The 26161-nt window shown below is 46.7% G+C and overlaps 1 protein-coding gene across 1 annotated transcript in view; it reads left to right on the forward strand.

The window, feature by feature from the left end:
• Window positions 1-7383: 7383 nt before the first annotated feature.
• The window catches only part of LOC138851110 (homeobox protein onecut-like), a 62837-nt gene continuing 44059 nt past the window's right edge, over window positions 7384-26161 (forward strand). Inside the window, exon 1 of the mRNA XM_070079645.1 lies at window positions 7384-9265. Within this exon, the coding sequence (XP_069935746.1) occupies window positions 7561-9265 (1705 nt within the window). The 5' untranslated portion in view covers window positions 7384-7560. The remainder of the gene's footprint in view (window positions 9266-26161) is intronic.

A 26161-nucleotide genomic window follows, 5' to 3' on the forward strand; every position in this document is an offset into this window, starting at 1 on the left:
GGTGTTGCAGGGTGTTTGTGAGTCTTACAGGGTGTTGCAGGGCGTTTGTGAGTCTTACAGGGTGTTGCAGGGTGTTTGTGAGTCTTACAGGGTGTTGCAGGGCGTTTGTGAGTCTTACAGGGTGTTGCAGGGTGTTTCTGAGTCTTACATGGTGTTGCAGGGTGTTTGTGAGTCTTACAGGGTGTTGCAGGGTGTCAGTGTGTTGCAAGGTGTTACAGGTGCTACAGGGTGTTACAGGTGTTACAAGATGTCGCAGGGTGTTATAAGATGTTACAGAGTGGTACGGGTGTTACAAGGTGTTTTAGGGTGTTACAATGTATTTTAGGGTGTTAGAAAGTGTTTTAGGGTGTTACAATGTGTTTTAGGGTGTTACAAGGTGTTTTAGGGTGTTACAAGGTGTTTTAGGGCGTTACAATGTGTTTTAGGGTGTTACAAGGTGTTTTAGGGTGTTACAATGTGCTTTAGGGTGTTACAAGGTGTTTTATGGTGTTACAAGGTGTTTTAGGGCGTTACAATGTGTTTTAGGGTGTTAGAAAGTGTTTTAGGGTGTTACAATGTGTTTTAGGGCGTTACAATGTGTTTTAGGGTGTTACAAGGTGTTTTAGGGTGTTACAAGGTGTTTTAGGGTGTTACAAGGTGTTACAAGGTGTTTAAGGGCGTTACAATGTGTTTTAGGGTGTTACAAGGTGTTTTAGGGTGTTACAATGTGTTACAAGGTGTTTTAGGGCGTTACAATGTGTTTTAGGGTGTTACAAGGTGTTTTAGGGCGTTACAAGGTGTTTTAGGGTGTTACAAGGTGTTTTAGGGCGTTACAATGTGTTTTAGGGTGTTACAAGGTGTTTTAGGGCGTTACAATGTGTTTTAGGGTGTTACAAGGTGTTACAAGGTGTTTAGGGTGTTACAATGTGTTTTAGGGTGTTACAAGGTGTTACAAGGTGTTTTAGGGTGTTACAATGTGTTTTAGGGCGTTACAAGGTGTTTTAGGGTGTTACAAGGTGTTACAAGGTGTTTTAGGGTGTTACAAGGTGTTTTAGGGTGTTACAAGGTGTTTTAGGGTGTTACAAGGTGTTACAAGGTGTTTTAGGGTGTTACAAGGTGTTTTAGGATGTTACAAGGTGTTACAAGGTGTTTTAGGGTGTTACAAGGTGTTTTAGGGTGTTACAAGATGTTTTAGGGCGTTACAAGGTGTTACAAGGTGTTTTAGGGTGTTACAAGGTGTTTTAGGGTGTTACAAGGTGTTTTAGGGTGTTACAAGGTGTTTTAGGTTGTTACAAGGTGTTTTAGGGTGTTACAAGGTGTTTTAGGGTGTTACAAGGTGTTTCAGGGTGTTACAAGGTGTTTTAGGGTGTTACAAGGTGTTACAAGGTGTTTTAGGGTGCTACAAGGTGTTACAAGGTGTTTTAGGGTATTACAAGGTGTTTTAGGGTGTTACAAGGTGTTACAAGGTGTTTTAAGGTGTTACAAGGTGTTTTAGGGTGTTACAAAGTGTTTTAGGGTGTTACAAGGTGTTTTAGGGTGTTACAAGGTGTTTTAGGGTGTTACAATGTGTTTAGGGTGTTACAATGTATTTTAGGGTGTTACAATGTGTTTTAGGGTGTTACAATGTATTTTAGGGTGTTACAATGTGTTTTAGGGTGTTAGAAAGTATTTTAGGGTGTTAGAAAGTGTTTTAGGGTGTTACAAGGTGTTTTAGGGTGTTACAAGGTGTTTTAGGGTGTTACAAGGTGTTTTAGGGTGTTACAAGGTGTTACAAGGTGTTTTAGGGTGTTACAAGGCGTTTTAGGGTGTTACAAGGTGTTTTAGGGTGTTACAAGGTGTTACAAGGTGTTTTAGGGTGTTACAAGGTGTTTTAGGGTGTTACAAGGTGTTTTAGGGTGTTACAAGGTGTTTTAGGGTGTTACAAGGTGTTTTAGGGTGTTACAAGGTGTTACAAGGTGTTTTAGGGTGTTACAAGGTGTTTTAGGGTGTTACAAGGTGTTTTAGGGTTTTACAAGGTGTTTTAGGGTGTTACAAGGTGTTTTAGGGTTTTACAAGGTGTTTTAGGGTGTTACAAGGTGTTACAAGGTGTTTTAGGGTGTTACAAGGTGTTTTAGGGTGTTACAAGGTGTTTTAGGGTGTTACAAGGTGTTTTAGGGTGTTACAAGGTGTTTTAGGGCGTTACAAGGTGTTTTAGGGCGTTACAATGTGTTTTAGGGTGTTTTAGGGTGTTACAAGGTGTTTTAGGGTGTTACAAGGTGTTTTAGGGTGTTACAAGGTGTTTTAGGGTGTTACAAGGTGTTACAAGGTGTTTTAGGGCGTTACAAGGTGTTTTAGGGCGTTACAATGTGTTTTAGGGTGTTACAAGGTGTTACAAGGTGTTTTAGGGTGTTACAAGGTGTTTTATGGTGTTACAAGGTGTTTTAGGTTGTTACAAGGTGTTTTAGGGTGTTAAAAGGTGTTTTAGGGCGTTACAAGGTGTTTTAGGGCGTTACAATGTGTTTTAGGGTGTTTTAGGGTGTTACAAGGTGTTTTAGGGTGTTACAAGGTGTTTTAGGGTGTTACAAGGTGTTTTAGGGTGTTACAAGGTGTTACAAGGTGTTTTAGGGCGTTACAAGGTGTTTTAGGGCGCTACAATGTGTTTTAGGGTGTTACAAGGTGTTACAAGGTGTTTTAGGGTGTTACAAGGTGTTTTAGGGTGTTACAAGGTGTTTTAGGGTGTTACAAGGTGTTTTAGGGTGTTACAAGGTGTTTTAGGGTGTTACAAGGTGTTTTAGGGCGTTACAAGGTGTTTTAGGGTGTTACAAGGTGTTTTAGGGTGTTACAAGGTGTTTTAGGGTGTTACAAGGTGTTTTAGGGTGTTACAAGGTGTTTTAGGGTGTTACAAGGTGTTTTAGGGTGTTACAATGTTATGTAACACCGTGATCTTGAACGTTTATGATCTTGAACGTTTGTTATGATCTTGAACGTTTGTTATGATCTTGAACGTTTGTTATGATCTTGAACGTTTGTTATGATCTTGAACGTTTGTTATGATCTTGAACGTTTGTTGTGATCTTGAACGTTTGTTATGATCTTGAACGTTTGTTGTGATCTTGAACGTTTATGATCTTGAACGTTTGTGATCTTGAACGTTTGTTATGATCTTGAACGTTTATGATCTTGAACGTTTATGATCTTGAACGTTTGTGATCTTGAACGTTTGTTGTGATCTTGAACGTTTGTGATCTTGAACGTTTATGATCTTGAACGTTTGTTATGATCTTGAACGTTTGTTGTGATCTTGAACGTTTGTTGTGATCTTGAACGTTTATGATCTTGAACGTTTGTTGTGATCTTGAACGTTTGTTGTGATCTTGAACGTTTGTTGTGATCTTGAACGTTTGTGATCTTGAACGTTTGTTGTGATCTTGAACGTTTGTTATGATCTTGAACGTTTGTTGTGATCTTGAACGTTTGTGATCTTGAACGTTTGTTGTGGTCTTGAACGTTTGTGATCTTGAACGTTTATGATCTTGAACGTTTGTGGTCTTGAACGTTTGTGATCTTGAACGTTTGTGATCTTGAACGTTTGTTATGATCTTGAACGTTTATGATCTTGAACGTTTGTGATCTTGAACGTTTGTTGTGATCTTGAACGTTTGTGATCTTGAACGTTTGTTATGATCTTGAACGTTTGTGATCTTGAACGTTTGTTATGATCTTGAACGTTTGTTATGATCTTGAACGTTTGTGATCTTGAACGTTTATGATCTTGAACGTTTGTGATCTTGAACGTTTGTTATGATCTTGAACGTTTGTTATGATCTTGAACGTTTATGATCTTGAACGTTTGTGATCTTGAACGTTTGTTGTGATCTTGAACGTTTGTGATCTTGAACGTTTATGATCTTGAACGTTTGTGATCTTGAACGTTTGTTGTGATCTTGAACGTTTGTGATCTTGAACGTTTGTTATGATCTTGAACGTTTATGATCTTGAACGTTTATGATCTTGAACGTTTGTGATCTTGAACGTTTATGATCTTGAACGTTTGTGGTCTTGAACGTTTGTTGTGGTCTTGAACGTTTGTGATCTTGAACGTTTGTGATCTAGAACGTTTGTGATCTTGAACGTTTGTTATGATCTTGAACGTTTGTTATGATCTTGAACGTTTGTGATCTTGAACGTTTGTTATGATCTTGAACGTTTGTTATGATCTTGAACGTTTATGATCTTGAACGTTTGTTATGATCTTGAACGTTTGTTATGATCTTGAACGTTTGTTATGATCTTGAACGTTTGTTATGATCTTGAACGTTTATGATCTTGAACGTTTGTGATCTTGAACGTTTGTGATCTTGAACGTTTGTTATGATCTTGAACGTTTGTTATGATCTTGAACGTTTATGATCTTGAACGTTTGTTATGATCTTGAACGTTTGTTATGATCTTGAACGTTTGTTATGATCTTGAACGTTTGTTGTGATCTTGAACGTTTGTTGTGATCTTGAACGTTTGTGATCTTGAACGTTTGTGAGCTTGAACGTTTGTTATGATCTTGAACGTTTGTGATCTTGAACGTTTGTTGTGATCTTGAACGTTTGTGATCTTGAACGTTTGTGATCTTGAACGTTTATGATCTTGAACGTTTGTTATGATCTTGAACGTTTGTTATGATCTTGAACGTTTGTTGTGATCTTGAACGTTTGTTGTGATCTTGAACGTTTTGTTATGATCTTGAACGTTTGTGATCTTGAACGTTTGTTATGATCTTGAACGTTTATGATCTTGAACGTTTATGATCTTGAACGTTTGTTGTGATCTTGAACGTTTGTGATCTTGAACGTTTGTTGTGATCTTGAACGTTTGTTGTGGTCTTGAACGTTTGTGGTCTTGAACGTTTGTGATCTAGAACGTTTGTGATCTTGAACGTTTGTGATCTTGAACGTTTGTGGTCTTGAACGTTTGTGATCTTGAACGTTTGTGGTCTTGAACGTTTGTGATCTTGAACGTTTGTGATCTTGAACGTTTGTGGTCTTGAACGTTTGTGGTCTTGAACGTTTGTGGTCTTGAACGTTTGTGGTCTTGAACGTTTGTGGTCTTGAACGTTTGTGATCTTGAACGTTTGTGGTCTTGAACGTTTGTGAGCTTGAACGTTTGTGGTCTTGAACGTTTGTGGTCTTGAACGTTTGTGGTCTTGAACGTTTGTGATCTTGAACGTTTGTGAACTTGAACGTTTGTTGTGGTCTTGAACGTTTGTGATCTTGAACGTTTGTGATCTTGAACGTTTGTGATCTTGAACGTTTGTGGTCTTGAACGTTTGTGATCTTGAACGTTTGTGATCTTGAACGTTTGTGATCTTGAACGTTTGTGATCTTGAACGTTTGTGGTCTTGAACGTTTGTGGTCTTGAACGTTTGTGGTCTTGAACGTTTGTGATCTTGAACGTTTGTGATCTTGAACGTTTGTGATCTTGAACGTTTGTGATCTTGAACGTTTGTGATCTTGAACGTTTGTGATCTTGAACGTTTGTGATCTTGAACGTTTGTGGTCTTGAACGTTTGTGATCTTGAACGTTTGTTGTGATCTTGAACGTTTGTGATCTTGAACGTTTGTGATCTTGAACGTTTGTGATCTTGAACGTTTGTGATCTTGAACGTTTGTGATCTTGAACGTTTGTTGTGATCTTGAACGTTTGTGATCTTGAACGTTTGTTGTGATCTTGAACGTTTGTGATCTTGAACGTTTGTGATCTTGAACGTTTGTTGTGATCTTGAACGTTTGTGATCTTGAACGTTTGTGATCTTGAACGTTTGTTGTGATCTTGAACGTTTGTTGTGATCTTAAACGTTTGTGATCTTGAACGTTTGTTGTGATCTTGAACGTTTGTTGTGATCTTGAACGTTTGTTGTGATCTTGAACGTTTGTTGTGATCTTGAACGTTTGTTGTGATCTTAAACGTTTGTTATGATCTTGAACGTTTATGATCTTAAACGTTTGTGATCTTGAACGTTTGTGATCTTGAACGTTTGTTGTGATCTTGAACGTTTATGATCTTGAACGTTTGTTGTGATCTTGAACGTTTGTGATGTTGAACGTTTGTTATGATCTTAAACGTTTGTGATCTTAAACGTTTGTGATCTTGAACGTTTGTGATCTTGAACGTTTGTGATCTTGAACGTTTGTTGTGATCTTGAACGTTTGTTGTGATCTTGAACGTTTGTTATGATCTTGAACGTTTGTTGTGATCTTGAACGTTTGTTGTGATCTTGAACGTTTGTTGTGATCTTGAACGTTTGTGATCTTGAACGTTTGTGATCTTGAAGGTTGGTTTATAACGTTGGGGTTGAACGTTTGTTGTGATCTTAAACGTTTGTTGTGATCTTGAACGTTTGTGATCTTGAACGTTTGTGATCTTGAACGTTTGTTGTGATCTTGAACGTTTGTGATCTTGAACGTTTGTGATCTTGAAGGTTGGTTTAGAACGTTGGGGTTGAACGTTTGTTGTGATCTTGAACGTTGGGGTTGAACGTTTGTTTAACGTTGGTGGTAAGGACACTAGAGAGTAGCAGCAGAGGTGACAAGTGTGAGCTGGGCAGTACAGATGCTTGACGGGACTGCGGGGGGAGAGGCGGGTGTTTTTGAAGCACAGGTGTTCCACTGACTGGTGTTTTGAAGGGTAGGGGGAGGAGGGGGTGGAGGGGGAGTAGGGGGGAAGGGAAGGGGGAGGGGGGAGGCTACATACGATGACCTCCAGGAGCGGGTGTTGCATCACAGGAGCCAGGCCTCTCTAGTACGATGGCTGACCGAGTTACCTCCTTCCTGGCCTCGTCAGCGCCTACCCCGGGGTGAAAGTCGGGCTACTAGGCTGTCAGCTAGACCTTGACGGACTGTCTGTGATCATGTGTGTTGACAGCAATGCTATTGATCAGAGGAAAGAGAGTTATCGGTAAGACAGGTAAGATCAATAGCCCCGCGCCATGTGCTCCAAGCCACGTGGGTCTGTATACAATCCGGCCGCCAGGATACCTGGCCGGCTGTCCGGTGTTGTCCTCGAAGTCCTGGAGAAACTGTCGCTGCTGACGGCGTCTGTCAGCGCTGCGCCGCCCTCTGCCATCTAAACACGCCTTAGGTTCAACAATGGCAGCTCTCAACGCTGCTGGAATACAGCCCCTCATTCCAAGTCTGGAACGGCCGGGAAGAGCGATGCCGGCTATCATTTGTCGTCTTAAACCCTTCCGGCTCAGTTCTAAATGATTTGCCGGGCGGTAGAGAGCCTCTGGAGCCGGGAATTTCACGGCTGCCTCTACGAATGGGCCTTTTTAATGGGAATGACTCAAAAAAAGTCGTATTTTACACTTGTAAACATACGGAGCCTGGCCCAACACCCCCGGTAAAGTTGCGTAGAAAGATGCGCCCAAACCATCTACACAAACATGGACGTCTGTGGACGGATAAGTCTCTTGTTTTGGTGACTTTTTGGTGACTTTCCGCTTGACCAGGACTCTGTGGTTGATACGAGGATCAAGATTAAGGTATCGTTGTTGTTTTGGTGTAGCCAGGAGGGTGTAGGAGTGCGTGAAGGAGGTGTAAGAGAGGGGTGATGAGTGAGGCCGTGGCTGGCGGCGGGGCTAGGGGGGATGACAGTAGTAGTCCAGGGATGGGCGGGTGTGGCGGGGCTACGGGACTACCAGCTGCTGATTCCCCAGCCGCCACCACTGCTGACGCCGCCTCGCCACTCTCCTCATCCCCGCCGTCCCCAACCCCAAACCCTAACGGCTCAACGGTAACCCCCACGCGCGGCTCAGTACCGCGACACGTGCCTCCGCGCCAGGACCATCTATCCCCTGCGCAACACCCGCCTCTATCCCTCGCCACTCACCATCACAGCCCTGACGACCCTGACGATCCTGACGACGATCCAGATCTCCAGCCCAGGATCTTACACACGCAGACAGTCGCCCTCCACCACCCGGAAACTGACAGCGAACTATCACCTTCAGCTCACGTTAATTATAAAGACGAACCCCTGAGTGTAAGCGTAGTCCACGAGGACTCCCAGTTGGACTCCCATGACTCGGGACTCTTGAGTCCCAGTGAACTTTCACCCAGAGAAGGTCAGGTCAGTGTCCCCAGCATGATAGATGCGTCAGACTTCAGGTCACTCCAGCCGGAGCCAATCTATCAAAATTTGTCTTCAATGAATGGCCGGATGTCCCCCCCAGGATTCTCACCTTCGTCAGCCAGTAGCTACGCTACGCTGACGCCTCTACAGCCGCTACCACCTATCAGCACAGTGTCAGACAAGTTCGCTTACGGCCATACGGGTAATGTGTCAGGGAGCTTCACCGTAATGCAGAATAACGGCCTGGGAAATATGTTGTCTATGGGATCGCCGTACCAGTACGACAAACTGTCTATGTCGCCTCCACATTACGCATCTAACAACAGTTTGGGGCTTAACTTGGGCCACCAACACTCACCGTTATCGCCACATTCGTATCAAAACGGCTTGGCATCGCCGCAGAAATCACTAAGCCCTAACGGGTACGACTCCCCGTACACACGGCAAGACATGAGTCGTACGACGCTAGCCGCCCCACAATCTCCAACGCTGTCTCCACCAGTTTCCCTACATTCTCCTCCACAAGCGTTCTCCAACTTCAGCGCAGCGCCAACGCCAACACTCACCACCACCTCCCTCAACATGAACGGCTTATCAGGGGGTAGTGGACTAGGCTCACTGTCACCCCAGGCAGTGTCCCCACATAGTCCAAACTACAGTCCCCACCACCACCTTCAAGTACCCCCGTCACCACCACCCATAAAACAAGAACCCATCTTGCACAGTGCCAGTCTGGGGTGCCAGCTGGCTAACATGGCCCCCACTATGCCCACGACCATATCCCAGAGCCCCCCACACTCACACATGGCCGTAACTATGTCCCAACAACCCATGGTACACACAGCACCCATGTCAGTACCTACGACCGCCGTAGGTGGCACACAGGTGTCCATGAAGACAACACAGATGGCTACAACCAGTGCGGGCGCAGGTGCGGGCGAGGTAGAGGAGATAAACACAAAAGAACTAGCGCAACGCATTTCCGCAGAACTCAAAAGGTACTCAATACCCCAAGCCATCTTTGCCCAGCGGGTATTATGTCGGTCTCAGGGCACGCTGTCAGACCTGCTCAGGAACCCTAAGCCCTGGTCAAAGCTTAAATCTGGGCGAGAAACCTTCCGGCGGATGTGGAAGTGGCTTCAGGAACCCGAATTTCAAAGGATGTCAGCCCTCAGATTAGCAGGTAAGTCCCCGTTAGTTACTGCGTTAAGTCTCCGCTAGTCACTGTCTTAAGTCCCCACTACAGTCACTGTATCAAGTCCTTATTACAGTCACTATCAAGTCTCCACAGTAGTCACTGTATCAAGTCCAGACTAGTCACTGTATAAAGTCCCCACTACAGTCAATGTATCAAGTCCCCATAACACTGTATAGAGTCCCCACTACACTGTATCAAGTCCCCACTAAACTGTATCAAGTCCCCACTACACTGACTTTATCAAGTCCTTATTAGTCACTATCAAGTCCCCACTACAGTCACTGTAACAAGTCCAGACTAGTCACTGTATAAAGTCCCCACTACAGTCACTGTATCAAGTTCCCACTACAGTCACTGTATCAAGTCCCCACTACAGTCACTGTATCAAGTTCCCACTACAGTCACTGTATCAAGTTCCCACTACAGTCACTGTATCAAGTTCCCACTACAGTCACTGTATCAAGTCTCCACTACAGTCACTGTATCAAGTTCCCACTACAGTCACTGTATCAAGTTCCCACTACAGTCACTGTATCAAGTCCCCACTACAGTCACTGTATCAAGTCCCCACTACAGTCACTGTATCAAGTTCCCACTACAGTCACTGTATCAAGTTCCCACTACAGTCACTGTATCAAGTTCCCACTACAGTCACTGTATCAAGTTCCCACTACAGTCACTGTATCAAGTTCCCACTACAGTCACTGTATCAAGTTCCCACTACAGTCACTGTATCAAGTTCCCACTACAGTCACTGTATCAAGTCCCCACTACAGTCACTGTATCAAGTTCCCACTACAGTCACTGTATCAAGTTCCCACTACAGTCACTGTATCAAGTTCCCACTACAGTCACTGTATCAAGTTCCCACTACAGTCACTGTATCAAGTTCCCACTACAGTCACTGTATCAAGTTCCCACTACAGTCACTGTATCAAGTTCCCACTCCTGTAACAAGTCCCCACCACACTGTATCAAGTCCCCACCACACTGCATCAAGCCTCCACTACAGTCACTGTATCAGTCTCCACTACAGTCACTGTATCAAGCCTCCACTACAGTCACTGTATCAGTCTCCACTACAGTCACTGTATCAGTCTCCACTACAGTCACTGTATCAGTCTCCACTACAGTCACTGTATCAAGTTCCCACTACAGTCACTGTATCAGGTCCCCACTACAGTCACTGTATCAAGTTCCCACTACAGTCACTGTATCAGGTCCCCACTACAGTCACTGTATCAAGTTCCCACTACAGTCACTGTATCAGGTCCCCACTACAGTCACTGTATCAAGTTCCCACTACAGTCACTGTATCAAGTCCCCACTACAGTCACTGTATCAAGTTCCCACTACAGTCACTGTATCAAGTCCCCACTACAGTCACTGTATCAGGTCCCCACTACAGTCACTGTATCAGGTCCCCACTACAGTCACTGTATCAAGTTCCCACTACAATCAATACAATACCCTGGTATACCCTGGGTATCCCTCAACCTGGACACGTTCGAAAAGTGCCAGAAAAACACCTAAGACCCCTTAAAATGGGACGAAAAGTGGAACTAGGGGAAATAGGTACGGTATCCCTGATCCCAAATAGGGTGAGGGATATCACCTATTTTGTAGCAATGGAAGGAATAATAGCGGAATTCCAGTAATTGGCAGTAATTAGGTACCCATTGGTACCTAATTACTGCCAAAACTCATTGTAAACCTAATTTCATAGGTATGCCGTACCTAATACCTGCCCATTGATACCTGATTACTGCCCAAACTCGTTGTAACCCAAATCAGATAGGTATCATGTACCTAATACCTCCCCTTTAGTATCTAATTACTGCCCCAAACTCTAGTTATTCAATAAATGCCTAACTAGATATGGCAGTTATCAGGTACCTCTGGTACCTAATTACTGCCCAAAATTCGTTAGGAACTAGTTATATACCTAAGCAGAGAGGTATCCCGTATCTAACACCTTCCCAGTGATACCTAATTACTGTCAAAACTAATTAGGAACTCATTAAAAGAGTATCCCGTACCTAACACCTCCCCAAAAGTACCTAATTACTGCCCCCAATTCACGAGAAACTCACTAAATACCTAACTAGGTATTTAGTGAGGCATCTCGTACCTAACACCTCTCTAGTACCTAATTATGCCCCAAAGTCGTTATGTACTCGTTAAGTACCTAATTACTCAGAGCAAGGAAATATACTAGGGGGAAACAAGGGGATAAACTGGCTACGTCTCGAACGCTGGACGAGGCTACGTTTCGAACACTGGACGAGGTTACGTCTTTGTTGTGGTAACTAGCTTGTTCGTATGTGTTGGCTAGTGACTTCGACTACGACTGTTCGGAACCAGGTTTCAACCCTCTCTGGCACTTTTTGAACGCCTCGTTTGGGTCCCTAAATGCTTCCTAGTTTCGGCCTTCAGGGTACCTAATCAAGGTGCTCAGGTACAAGGCCTATTTACAAGCCTTTTTACAGACGTATTTACAGACGTATTTACAAACGTATTTACAGACAGACGCATTTACAAATGTACAGACATATTTACAGACGTATTTAGAAATATATTTACAGATATTTACAGACATTTACAGATATATTTACAGGTTTAATCCAGGTGTTTATTTTTAAGTGGTTTAGTACCCTCCCCCAGGATGCCACCCACACCAGTCACCTAACACCCAGGTACCTACTTACTGCTAGGTGAACACTGACAGCAGGTGTAAGGTAACTAACACCCAGGTACCTACTTGCTGCTAGGTGAACACTGACAGCAGGTGTGAGGTGACTAACACCCAGGTACCTACTTACTGCTAGGTGAACACTGACAGCAGGTGTAAGGTAACTAACACCCAGGTACCTACTTACTGCTAGGTGAACACTGACAGCAGGTGTAAGGTAACTAACACCCAGGTACCTACTTACTGCTAGGTGAACACTGACAGCAGGTGTAAGGTGACTAACACCCAGGTACCTACTTACTGCTAGGTGAACACTGACAGCAGGTGTAAGGTGACTAACACCCAGGTACCTACTTACTGCTAGGTGAACACTGACAGCAGGTGTAATGTAACTAACACCCAGGTACCTACTTACTGCTAGGTGAACACTGACAGCAGGTGTAAGGTGACTAACACCCAGGTACCTACTTACTGCTAGGTGAACACTGACAACAGGTGTAAGGTAACTAACATCCAGGTACCTACTTACTGCTAGGTGAACACTGACAGCAGATGTAATGTAACTAACACCCAGGTACCTACTTACTGCTAGGTGAACACTGACAGCAGGTGTAAGGTAACTAACACCCAGGTACCTACTTACTGCTAGGTGAACACTGACAGCAGGTGTAAGGTAACTAACACCCAGGTACCTACTTCCTGCTAGGTGAACACTGACAACAGGTGTAAAGTAACTAACACCCAGGTACCTACTTACTGCTAGGTGAACACTGACAGCAGGTGTAAGGTAACTAACACCCAGGTACCTACTTCCTGCTAGGTGAACACTGACAACAGGTGTAAGGTAACTAACACCCAGGTACCTACTTCCTGCTAGGTGAACACTGACAACAGGTGTAAGGTAACTAACACCCAGGTACCTACTTCCTGCTAGGTGAACACTGGCAACAGGTGTAAGGTAACTAACACCCAGGTACCTACTTCCTGCTAGGTGAACACTGACAACAGGTGTAAGGTAACTAACACCCAGGTACCTACTTCCTGCTAGGTGAACACTGACAACAGGTGTAAGGTAACTAACACCCAGGTACCTACTTCCTGCTAGGTGAACACTGACAACAGGTGTAAGGTAACTAACACCCAGGTACCTACTTCCTGCTAGGTGAACACTGGCAACAGGTGTAAGGTAACTAACACCCAGGTACCTACTTCCTGCTAGGTGAACACTGACAACAGGTGTAAGGTAACTAACACCCAGGTACCTACTTCCTGCTAGGTGAACACTGACAACAGGTGTAAGGTAACTAACACCCAGGTACCTACTTCCTGCTAGGTGAACACTGACAACAGGTGTAAGGTAACTAACACCCAGGTACCTACTTCCTGCTAGGTGAACACTGACAACAGGTGTAAGGTAACTAACACCCAGGTACCTACTTCCTGCTAGGTGAACACTGACAACAGGTGTAAGGTAACTAACACCCAGGTACCTACTTCCTGCTAGGTGAACACTGACAACAGGTGTAAGGTAACTAACACCCAGGTACCTACTTACTGCTAGGTGAACACTGACAGCAGGTGTAAGGTAACTAACACCCAGGTACCTACTTCCTGCTAGGTGAACACTGACAACAGGTGTAAGGTAACTAACACCCAGGTACCTACTTACTGCTAGGTGAACACTGACAACAGGTGTAAGGTAACTAACACCCAGGTACCTACTTACTGCTAGGTGAACACTGACAACAGGTGTAAGGTAACTAACATCCAGGTACCTACTTACTGCTAGGTGAACACTGACAGTGAAACTCATATACACCCATGTACACACAAAGCCATGTACACCCATGTACACACAAAGCCCTGTACACCCATGTACACACAAAGCCCTGTACACCCATGTACACACAAAGCCCTGTACACCCATGTACACACAAAGCCCTGTACACCCATGTACACACAAACCCATGTAAACATGCAAAGCCATGTACACTAATATACACCCATGTACACTCAAAGATACATACAGTCATGTACACATACACCCATGTATACATACAGCCATGTACGCAATTCATCCAAATTACGCATAAATACGCAGTCAGCTGATTTACTCATTTAAAAAGATACGCAAATGTGCGTACCTGACTTGCGTAGTGGCGTTAGTGGTGTTAGCGGCGGTGGTAGTGGCACTGTTAACGGCGGCGCCAGCGGCATTGTTCGCGGTGGCGCCAGCGATATTGTTAGCGCCGGCGGCAGCGGCATTGTTAGCGGCGGCGCCAGCGGCATTGTTAGCGGCGGCACCAGCGGCATTGTTAGCGCCGGCGGCAGCGGCATTGTTAGCGGCGGCGCCAGCGGCATTGTTAGCGGCATTAACAGCGGCGTTGTTAGCGGAGGCGCTGGAAGCATTGTTAGCGGCGCTGTTAGCAGCGTTATCGGCATTGTTAGCGGCGGCGCCAGCGGCATTGTTAGCGGCGGCGCCAGCGGCATTGTTAGCGGCGGCGCCAGCGGCATTGTTAGCGGCGGCGCTGGAAGCATTGTTAGCGGCGTTGTTAGCAGCATCAGCGGCATTGTTGGTGGCGGCGCTAGGAGCGCTGTTAGCGACATTAATTGCGGCAGTGCTATCGGCGTTGTTAGCGGTAGCGTTAATAACGCCGTTAGCGACGGTGTTAGCTGTGGCGTTAGCGGTGGTGTTAGCGGCGGCCTAGCGGCGGCGCTGGCGGAGGCGTAGCGGCGGCGCTGGCGGAGGCGTAGCGGCGGCTGGCGGAGACGTAGCGGCGGCGCTGGCGGAGACGTAGCGGCGGCGCTGGCGGAGACGTAGCGGCGGCGCTGGCGGAGGCGTAGCGGCGGCGCTGGCGGAGGCGTAGCGGCGGCGCTGGCGGAGGCGTAGCGGCGGCGCTGGCGGAGGCGTAGCGGCGGCTGGCGGAGACGTAGCGGCGGCTGGCGGAGACGTAGCGGCGGCGCTGGCGGCGTGGCGGCGTGGCGGCGTGGCTCACTACTTACACTACACCAAATCGTCAGCTGTTCCGCTACGCTCCGGTTCACGCCGCGAAATTGAACGCGGGAACGCCATTACGCGCGGAAATTTTGACATAGAATTAGAACAGGGGAAAGAGGGGGGTAGGGGGATCTAAGTGACCTGGGGAATATCTGGGGGAATATCAGGTGTCGAGTATCTGCGGCCGAATATCTGGGGGAATATCTGGGAGGAATATGTGGGGTCGAATATCTGGGAGACTATCTGGGGGAATATCTGGGGGAATATCTGGGAGGAATATGTGGGGTCGAATATCTGGGAGACTATCTGGGGAATATCTGGGAGACCGAATATCTGGGGGAATATCTGGGAGGAATATGTGGGGGGGAATATCTGGGAATATCTGGGAGACTATCTGGGGGGAATATCTGGGGGAATATCTGGAGGGAATATCTGGAGGGATTATCTGGAGGGAATATCTGGGGGGATATCTAGGGTCGAATATCTGGTGGAATATTTAGGGGGCATATCTGGGTGGGGGAATTTCTGGGGGCGAATATCTGGGGGGAATATCGAGGGCGAATATCTGGGGGGAATATCGAGGGCGAATATCTGGGGGGAATATCGGGAGGGGATATCTGGGGGAATATCTGGGGTTGAATATCTGGGGGAATATCTGGGGTTGAATATCTGGGGAATATTTGAGATGATTATGTCCAGTGTATGTACAACAAAGTGTACATGTGTACACCTGGTACTAACGTACACCAGGTGAACGTATGTACTACAGTAAGTACACATGTACACGTGTGTACTCCCGTGTACATTTCTACTGTTACTGTACATCTGTATGCATGCATACACACCATGTACGCCATGTTGCAGTGTACACGCTATGTACACCATGTTATAGCGTACACACATTACAGTGTACAAGCCATGTACACCATGTTAGTGTACAAGCCATGTACACCATGTTAGTGTACAAGCCATGTACACCATGTTACTGTACACGCCATGTACACCATGTTATAGCGTACACACAATATTACAGTGTACAAGCCATGTACACCATGTTAGTGTATACACCATGTTACAATGTACACACCATGTACACCATGTTACAATGTACACACCATTACACCATGTTACAATGTGCACACCATGTACACCATGTTACAATGTACACACCATGTACACCATGTTACAATGTGCACACCATGTACACCATGTTACAATGTACACACCATGTACACCATGTTACAATGTACACACCATGTACACCATGTTACAATGTACACACCATGTACACCATGTTACAATGTACACACCATGTACAACTACATACTGGTATACAACCTCAGGAGTATTCTTACAGTGCGTAATAGTGCGTAATACAGTGCATCACATCGTGCGTAATACAGTGCATCACATCGTGCGTAATACAGTGCATCACATCGTGCGTAATAGTGCGTAATACAGTGCATCACATCGTGCGTAATAGTGCGTAATACAGTGCATCGCATCGTGCGTAATAATGCGTAATACAGTGCATCACATCGTGCGTAATGCGTAATACAGTGCATCACATCGTGCGTAATAGTGCGTAATACAGTGCATCACATCGTGCGTAATAATGCGTAATACAGTGCATCACATCGTGCGTAATAATGCGTAATACAGTGCATCACATCGTGCGTAATAATGCGTAATACAGTGCATCACATCGTGCGTAATAGTGCGTAATACAGTGCATCACATCGTGCGTAATAATGCGTAATACAGTGCATCACATCGTGCGTAATAGTGCGTAATACAGTGCATCACATCGTGCGTAATAATGCGTAATACAGTGCATCACATCGTGCGTATTAGTGCGTAATACAGTCCATTACATCGTGCGTAATAGTGCGTAATACAGTGCATCACATCGTGCGTAATAGTGCGTAATACAGTGCATCACATCGTGCGTAATACAGTGCATCACATCGTGCGTAATAGTGCGTAATACAGTGCATCACATCGTGCGTAATACAGTGCATTACATCGTGCGCAAAAGTGCGTAATACAGCGCGTAATACATTGCGTAATACCGGGCGTAAATTCGCGCAAAATACAGTGCGTAATATATGTAATACAGTGCGTAACACGGTGCGTAATACAGAAATACCATGTACGTAATACAGTGTATAATACAATGTGTGTAATACAATGCATAATACAGTGCGTAATACAGTGCGTAATACAGTGCGTAATAGAGTGCGTAATACAGTCCTTAATACAGTGCGTAATACAGTGCGTAATACAGTCCTTAATACAGTGCGTAATACAGTCCTTAATACAGTGCGTAATACAGTGCGTAATACAGTGCGTAATACAGTCCTAAATACAGTGCGTAATACAGTGCGTAATACAGTCCTTAATACAGCGCGTAATACAGTGCGTAATACAGTCCTTAATACAGTGCGTAATACAGTCCTTAATACAGTGCGTAATACAGTCCTTAATACAGTGCGTAATACAGCCCTTAATACAGTGCGTAATACAGTGCGTAATACAGTCCTCCTTAATACCGTGCGTAATACAGTAATTAATACAGTGCGTAATACAGTGCGTAATACAGTCCTTAATACAGTGCGTAATACAGTGCGTAATACAGTGCGTAATACAGTCCTAAATACAGTGCGTAATGCAGTCTTTAATACAGTGCGTAATACAGTCCTTAATACAGTCCTTAATACCGTGCGTAATACAGTGCGTAATACAGTGCGTAATACAGTCCTAAATACAGTGCGTAATGCAGTCTTTAATACAGTGCATAATACAGTCCTTAATACAGTGCGTAATACAGTGCATAATACAGTCCTCCTTAATACCGTGCGTAATACAGTGCGTAATACAGTCCTTAATACAGTGCGTGATACAGTCCTTAATACAGTGCGTAATACAGTCCTTAATACAGTGCGTAATACAGTGCATAATACAGTCCTCCTTAATACCGTGCGTAATACAGTGCGTAATACAGTCCTTAATACAGTGCGTAATACAGTCCTTAATACAGTGCGTAATACAGTCCTTAATACAGTTCTTAATACCGTGCGTAATACAGTGCGTAACAGTCCTTAATACAGTGCGTAATACAGTCCTTAATACAGTGCGTAATACAGTCCTTAATACAGTGCGTAATACAGCCCTTAATACAGTGCGTAATACAGTGTGTAATACAGTGCGTAATACAGTCCTTAATACAATGCGTAATACAGTGAGTAATGCAATGCTTAATACCGTGCGTAATATAGTGCTTAATACAGTACTTAATACAGTGCGTAATACAGTGCGTAATACAGTGCCTAATACAGTGCGTAATACAGTGTGTAATACCGTGCGTAATATAGTGCTTAATACAGTGCGTAACACACTTATACAATGCTTAATACAGTGCGTAATACAGTGCTTAATACCGTGCGTAATACAATGCTTAATACCGTGCGTAATACAGTGCTTAATACCGTGCGTAATACAATGCTTAATACCGTGCGTAATATAGTGTATAAAATAATGCGTAATACAGTCCGCAATACAGTGCTTAATACAGTGCGTAATACAGTGCTTAATACAGTGCGTAATACAGTGCGTAATACCGTGCGTAATACAGTGCTTAATACAGTGCGTAATATAGTGCGTAATACAGTGCGTAATACCGTGCGTAATACAGTGCGTAATACAGTGCGTAATACAGTGCGTAATACCGTGCGTAATACAGCGCGTAATACAGCGCGTAATACAGTGCGTAATACAGTGCGTAATACAGTGCGTAATACAGTGCTTAATACAGTGCTTGATACTGTGCGTAATACAGTGCGTAATACCGTGCGTAATACAGTGCGTAATACAGTGCTTAATACAGTGCGTAATACAGTGCGTAATACAGTGCTTAATACAGTGCTTAATACAGTGCTTAATACAGTCCTTAATACAGTGCGTAATACAGTCCTTAATACAGTGCGTAATACAGTGAGTAATACAGTCCTTAATACAGTGCGTAATACAGTGCTTAATACAGTCCTTAATACAGTCCTTAATACAGTCCTTAATACAGTGCGTAATACAGTGCTTAATACAGTCCTTAATACAGTGCGTAATACAGTCCTTAATACAGTGCGTAATACAGTGCGTAATACAGTGCTTAATACAGTGCTTAATACAGTGCTTAATACAGTGAATATAGTGAATAATAAAGTGTGTAATGCTGATATACAGTGCGTAATGCTGTGTTATACAGTATGCTGTCCGTTACACAGTGCGTAATGCTGATATATAGTGCGTAATGCTGTGTTATACAGTACGCTGTCCGTTACACAGTGCGTAATGCTGCGTAAGAACGTGCGTAATAACATGCATAGTGCTGTGCGTAATACAGTTCTTAATACATTGCGTCATACCAGTGCGTAACATGGCGTATTATCAGTCTTAAGAGAAGTGTTAAGACCCCTGGTTGTCTTCAAGACCCCTGGTTGTCGTCAAGACCCCTGGTTGTCTTCAAGACCCCTGGTTGTCTTCAAGATCCCTGGTTGTCTTCAAGACCCCTGGTTGTCTTCAAGACCCCTGGTTGTCTTCAAGACTCCTGGTTGTCTTCAATACTCCTGGTTGTCTTCAAGACCCTGGTTGTCTTCAAGACTCTGGTTGTTTTCAAGACTCCTGTTTGATCAAGACCCCTGGTTGTCTTCAAGACCCCTGGTTGTCTTCAAGACTCCTGGTCTTGACTCCTGGTTGTTTTCAAGACTCCTGTTTGTCTTCAAGACCCCTGGTTGTCTTCAAGACTCCTGGTTGTTTTCAAGACTCCTGGTTGTCTTCAAGACTCCTGGTTGTCGTCAAGACCCCTGGTTGTCTTCAAGACCCCTGGTTGTCTTCAAGACTCCTGGTTGTCTTCAAGACCCCTGGTTGTCTTCAAGACCCCTGGTTGTCTTCAAGACCCCTGGTTGTCTTCAAGACTCCTGGTTGTCTTCAAGACCCCTGGTTGTCTTCAAGACTCCTGGTTGTCTTCAAGACCCCTGGTTGTCTTCAAGACCCTTGGTTGTCTTCAAGACTCCTGGTTGTCTTCAAGACCCCTGGTTGTCTTCAAGACCCCTGGTTGTCTTCAAGACCCCTGGTTGTCTTCAAGACCCCTGGTTGTCTTCAAGACCCCTGGTTGTCTTCAAGACCCCTGGTTGTCTTCAAGACCCCTGGTTGTCTTCAAGACTCCTGTTTGTCTTCAAGGCCCCTGGTTGTCTTCAAGACCCCTGGTTGTCTTCAAGACCCCTGGTTGTCTTCAAGACTCCTGTTTGTCTTCAAGACCCCTGGTTGTCTTCAAGACTCCTGTTTGTCTTCAAGACCCCTGGTTGTCTTCAAGACTCCTGTTTGTCTTCAAGGCCCCTGGTTGTTTTCAAGAACCCTGGTTGTCTTCAAGACCCCTGGTTGTCTTCAAGACTCCTGGTTGTCTTCAAGACTCCTGGTTGTCTTCAAGACCCCTGGCTGTTTTCAAGACCCCTGGTTGTCTTCAAGACCCCTGGCTGTCTTCAAGACCCCTGGTTGTCTTCAAGACCCCTGGTTGTTTTCAAGACTCCTGGTTGTCTTCAAGACTCCTGGTTGTCTTCAAGACTCCTGGTTGTCTTCAAGACCCCTGGTTGTCTTCAAGACTCCTGGTTGTCTTCAAGACTCCTGGTTGTCTTCAAGACCCCTGGTTGTCTTCAAGACTCCTGGTTGTCTTCAAGACTCCTGGTTGTCTTCAAGACTCCTGGTTGTCTTCAAGACCCCTGGTTGTCTTCAAGACTCCTGGTTGTCTTCAAGACTCCTGGTTGTCTTCAAGACTCCTGGTTGTCTTCAAGACTCCTGGTTGTCTTCAAGACTCCTGGTTGTCTTCAAGACCCCTGGTTGTATTCAAGACCCCTGGTTGTCTTCAAGACCCCTGGTTGTCTTCAAGACTCCTGGTTGTCTTCAAGACTCCTGGTTGTCTTCAAGACCCCTGGTTGTCTTCAAGACCCCTGGTTGTCTTCAAGACCCCTGGCTGTCTTCAAGACTCCTGGTTGTCTTCAAGACCCCTGGCTGTTTTCAAGACCCCTGGTTGTCTTCAAGACCCCTGGCTGTCTTCAAAACCCCTGGTTGTCTTCAAGACCCCTGGTTGTCTTCAAGACTCCTGGTTGTCTTCAAGACCCCTGGTTGTCTTCAAGACCCCTGGTTGTCTTCAAGACCCCTGGTTGTCTTCAAGACTCCTGGTTGTCTTCAAGACCCCTGGTTGTCTTCAAGACTCCTGCTTGTCTTCAAGACCCCTGGTGGTCTTCAAGACTCCTGGTTGTCTTCAAGACCCCTGGTGGTCTTCAAGATCCCTGGTTGTCTTCAAGACCCCTGGTTGTCTTCAAGACCCCTGGTTGTCTTCAAGACCCCTGGTTGTCTTCAAGACCCCTGGTTGTCTTCAAGAACCCTGGTTGTTTCAAGACCCTCGGCTGTCTTCAAGACCCCTGGTTGTCTTCAAGACCCCTGGTTGTCTTCAAGACCCCTGGTTGTCTTCAAGACCCCTGGTTGTCTTCAAGACCCCTCGTGTTAGCATGAGTAATATCAGGGGTAATATCAAGGGGTAATATCAGTGATAATATCAAGGGGTAATATCAAGGGGTAATATCAAGGGTTAATATCAAGGGGTAATATCAAGGGGTAATATCAAAGGACAGTAAGACTGGTCATCCTGTCAGAGTGCACAACGTTTAACTGGCTTCCGTCTGGCCTTGTTGGAGAGGCAGTGACTTCCTTCCTGGAGGGGGGAGGGGAGGGGGCGAGAGGAGGGGTGAATGGATGGGTGAAATAGGGAGGGGGTGAGGGAAGGGGGGGAGAGAGGTATGACAAGGGGGAAGGGGCTCAGGGGAGGGGGTGATAGAGGGGAGGGGGGTGATAGAGGGGAGGGGGGTGATAGAGGAGGGGGGTGAGAGAGGGGAGGGGGGTGAGAGAGACATCCAGCATTTACCCAAACCCAGGTGTTCGCATCTTCCCCCCCCCTCCTCCCCTTCCCCCCTCCCTGCAAGCTTCCCAACACCTGCACACCTCCCCTCACCCAACAACCCCCCACCCACCCCTCCCCCACACACCAACCCCCACACATTCCAACCCAAACGAACAATTAACCCGGTCAAGGCTGTAGGGGAAGGCGAAGCCGCAGCCTGGTGCAGGGGTCGGGACGCGGGCAGGTGTTGTTTACACCCCACCACTTCTTCCCATGTTAAGAGTAAAGCGCTAAACTCGTACGTGCAGCTAGTATGGGGTGTGTGATGAGGGCTCGACCCTCCCTCCCTGGGCAGCGGTAGTGTCCCCCTCTCTATCCAATTACGGCAGTACGTACGTGTACGTGTCCGTGATGGCGTAATACGCACATAAGCGGCCTTTTCGATCTCGTACACGTGTACGACTGTGTGTGTGTCACTGTGTGCGTCTCTGTACGTCACTGTGTGCGTATCTACACGTCACTGTGTGCGTGTCACTGTGTGCGTCTCTGTACGTCACTGTGTGCGTATCTACACGTCACTGTGCGCGTGTCACTGTGTGCGTCTCTGTACGTCACTGTGTGCGTATCTACACGTCACTGTGTGCGTATCTACACGTCACTGTGTGCGTATCTACACGTCACTGTGTGCGTGTCACTGTGTGCGTATCTACACGTCACTGGGACCCCTGTTACAAGTCCTGGGGCCCCCTGGTGGTCCTGGGACCACTGTTAGTAGTCCTGGGACCCCCTAGTGGTCCCAAGACCACTGTTAGTAGTCCTGGGGCCCCCTAGTGGTCCCAAGACCACTGTTAGTAGTCCTGGGGCCCCCTAGTGGTCCCAAGACCACTGTTAGTGGTCCTGGGACCCCCTAGTGGTCCCAAGACCACTGTTAGTAGTCCTGGGACCCCCTAGTGGTCCCAAAACCACTGTTAGTAGCCCTGGCCCAAGACCACTGTTAGTGGTCCTGGGACCCCCTGGTGGTCCCAAGACCACTGTTAGTGGTCCTGGGACCCCCTAGTGGTCCAAAAACCACTGTTAGTAGTCCTGTGACACCCTAGTGGTCCCAAGACCACTGTTAGTAGTCCTGGGACCCCCTAGTGGTCCCAAAACCACTGTTAGTAGCCCTGGCCCAAGACCACTGTTAGTAGTCCTGGGACCCCCTAGTGGTCCCAAAACCGCTGTTAGTAGCCCTGGCCCAAGACCACTGTTAGTGGTCCTGGGACCCCCTGGTGGTCCCAAGACCACTGTTAGTGGTCCAAAAACCACTGTTAGTAGTCCTGGGACACCCTAGTGGTCCCAAGACCACTGTTAGTAGTCCTGGGACCCCCAAGACCACTGTTAGTGGTCCTGGGACCCCCTAGTGGGACCACTGTGGGTCCAGGGACCACCACTTGAGGGGTAACTTTTATTTTGGTCAGGATCTTGGTCCAATTTTTAATTTTCAGTGTTATTTCTCTCGCTTGAGCGCTTCTGAAACACAAGTTGTGGTAGTGGTGGTAGTGGTGGTAGTGGTGGTAGTGGTAGTAGTGGTGGTAGTGGTAGTAGTGGTAGTGGTGGTAGTGGTGGTAGTGGTGGTAGTGGTGGTAGCAGTGGTACTAGTGGTAGTGGTAGTGGTGGTAGTGGTGGTAGTGGTGGTAGTGGTGGTAGTGGTGGTATTAGTGGTAGTAGTGGTAGTGGTGGTAGTGGTGGTAGTAGTGGTAGCGGTGGTAGCAGTGGTAGTAGTGGTAGTGGTAGTGGTGGTAGTAGTGGTAGTGGTGGTAGTGGTGGTAGTAGCGGTAGTAGTAGTGGTGGTAGCAGTGGTAGTAGTGGTGGTGGTAGTGGTGGTAGTGGTGGTAGTAGTGGTAGTGGTAGTGGTGGTAGTGGTGGTAGTGGTGGTATTAGTGGTAGTAGTGGTAGTGGTGGTATTAGTGGTAGTAGTGGTAGTGGTGGTAGTAGTAGTAATGGTAGTGGTGGTAGTGGTGGTAGTAGCGGTGGTAGTGGTGGTAGTAGCGGTAGTAGTAGTGGTGGTAGTGGTGGTAGCAGTGGTAGTAGTGGTGGTGGTAGTGGTGGTAGTGGTGCTAGTGGTGGTAGTGGTGGTAGTAGTGGTAGTGGTGGTAGTAGTAGTAATGGTAGTGGTGGTAGTGGTGGTAGTGGTGGTAGTAGCGGTAGTAGTAGTGGTGGTAGTGGTGGTAGCAGTGGTAGTAGTGGTAGTGGTGGTAGTGGTGGTAGTGGTGGTAGTAGTGGTAGTGGTGGTGGTAGTGGTGGTGGTAGTAGTGGTGGTAGTGGTGGTGGTGGTAGGGGTGGTAGTGGTGGTGGTAGGAGTAGTGGTGGTAGTGGTGGTGGTGGTGGTAGTAGTGGTGGTGGTAGTAGTACTAGTGGTGGTGGTGGTAGTAGTAGTGGTGGTAGTGGTGGCGGTGGTAGGTAGTAGTGGTGGTAGTGGTGGTGGTAGTGGTGGTAGTAGTGGTGGTAGTAGTGGTGGTAGTGGTGGTGGTAGTAGTAATGGTGGTAGTGGCGGTGGTAGTGGTAGTAGTAGTGGTGGTAGTGGTGGTGGTAGTAGTAGTAGTGGTGGTGGTAGTAGTGGTGGTGGTGGTGGTAGTGGAGGTGGTAGTAGTGGTGGTAGTGGTGGTGGTGGTGGTAGGGGTTGTGGTAGTGGTGGTGGTAGTAGTGGTGGTAGTGGTGGTGGTGGTAGGGGTGGTAGTAGTGGTGGTAGTGGTGGTGGTGGTAGTAGTGTTGGTGGTGGTAGTGGTGGTAGTGGTGGTGGTGGTAGGGGTGGTAGTGGTGGTGGTAGTAGTAGTGGTGGTAGTGGTGGTGGTGGTGGTGGTAGTAGTGGTGGTAGTGGTGGTGGTAGTAGTAGTAGTGGTGGTGGTTTAGTAGTAGTGGTGGTAGTGGTGGCGGTGGTAGTAGTAGCGGTAGTGGTGGTGGGATGGTGGTAGTGGTGGTGGTAGTGGTGGTAGTAGTGGTGGTAGTAGTGGTGGTAGTGGTGGTGGTAGTAGTAATGGTGGTGGTGGTAGTAATGGTAGTAGTTGTAGTGGTAGTGGTGGTAGTAGTGGTAGTAGTGGTGGTAGTAGTAGTGGTGGTGGTGGTAGCGGAGGTGGTAGTAGTGGTGGTAGTGGTGGTGGTGGTGGTAGTGGTAGTGGTAGTGGTGGCAGTGGTGGTAGTGGTGGCAGTGGTGGTAGTGGTGGTAGTGGTGGTAGTGGTAGTAGTGGTGGTAGTGGTGGTGGTGGTAGTAGTGTTGGTAGTGGTGGTGGTGGTAGGGGTGGTAGTGGTGGTAGTGGTGGTAGTGGTGGCAGTGGTGGTAGTGGTGGTAGTGGTGGTAGTGGTGATAGTGGTGGTGGTGGTAGTGGCAGTGGTGGTGGTAGTGGTGGCAGTGGTGGTGGTGGTGGTAGTGGTGGCAGTGGTGGTGGTAGTGGTGGTAGTGGTGGTAGTGGTGGTAGTGGTGGTAGTGGTGGTAGTGGTGGTAGTGGTGGTAGTGGTGGTAGTGGTGGTAGTGGTGGCAGTGGTGGTAGTGGTGGTAGTGGTGGTAGTGGTGGTGGTAGTGGTGGTGGTAGTGGTGGTAGTGGTGATAGTGGTGGTGGTAGTGGTGGTAGTGGTGGCAGTGGTGGTGGTGGTGGTAGTGGTGGTAGTGGTGGCAGTGCTGGTGGTGGTGGTAGTGGTGGTAGTGGTGGCAGTGGTGGTGGTGGTAGTGGTGGTAGTGGTGGCAGTGGGGGGTGGTAGTGGTGGCAGTGGTGGTGGCAGTGGTGGTAGTGGTGGCAGTGGTGGTGGTAGTGGTGGTAGTGGTGGCAGTGGTGGTGGCGGTGATGGTGGTAGTGGTGGTGGTAGTAGTGGTGGTGGTAGTAGTGGTGGTAGTAGTGGTGGTGGTGGTAGTAGTGGTGGTCGTGGTGGTGGTGGTAGTAGTGGTGGTAGTAGTAGTAGTGGGTAGTGGTGGTGGTAGTAGTGGTGGTGGTGGTAGTGGTGGTGATGGTAGTAGTGGTGGTAGTGGTGGTGGTAGTAGTGGTGGTGGTAGTAGTAGTAGTAGTAGTGGTTGTGGTAGTAGTGGTGGTAGTGGTGGTGGTGGTAGTAGTAGTGATGGTAGTGGTGGTGGTAGTAGTAGTGGTGGTAGTAGTAGTGGTGGTGGTGGTAGTAGTGGTGGTAGTGGTGGTGGTAGTAGTGGTAGTGGTAGTAGCAGTAGTAGTGGTGGTAATAGTGGTGGTAGTGGTAGTAATGGTGGTGGCAGTAGTGGTGGTA

Source organism: Cherax quadricarinatus, chromosome 100 (assembly GCF_038502225.1).
Source record: "Cherax quadricarinatus isolate ZL_2023a chromosome 100, ASM3850222v1, whole genome shotgun sequence".
Classification (NCBI taxonomy): Eukaryota; Metazoa; Arthropoda; class Malacostraca; order Decapoda; family Parastacidae; genus Cherax; species Cherax quadricarinatus.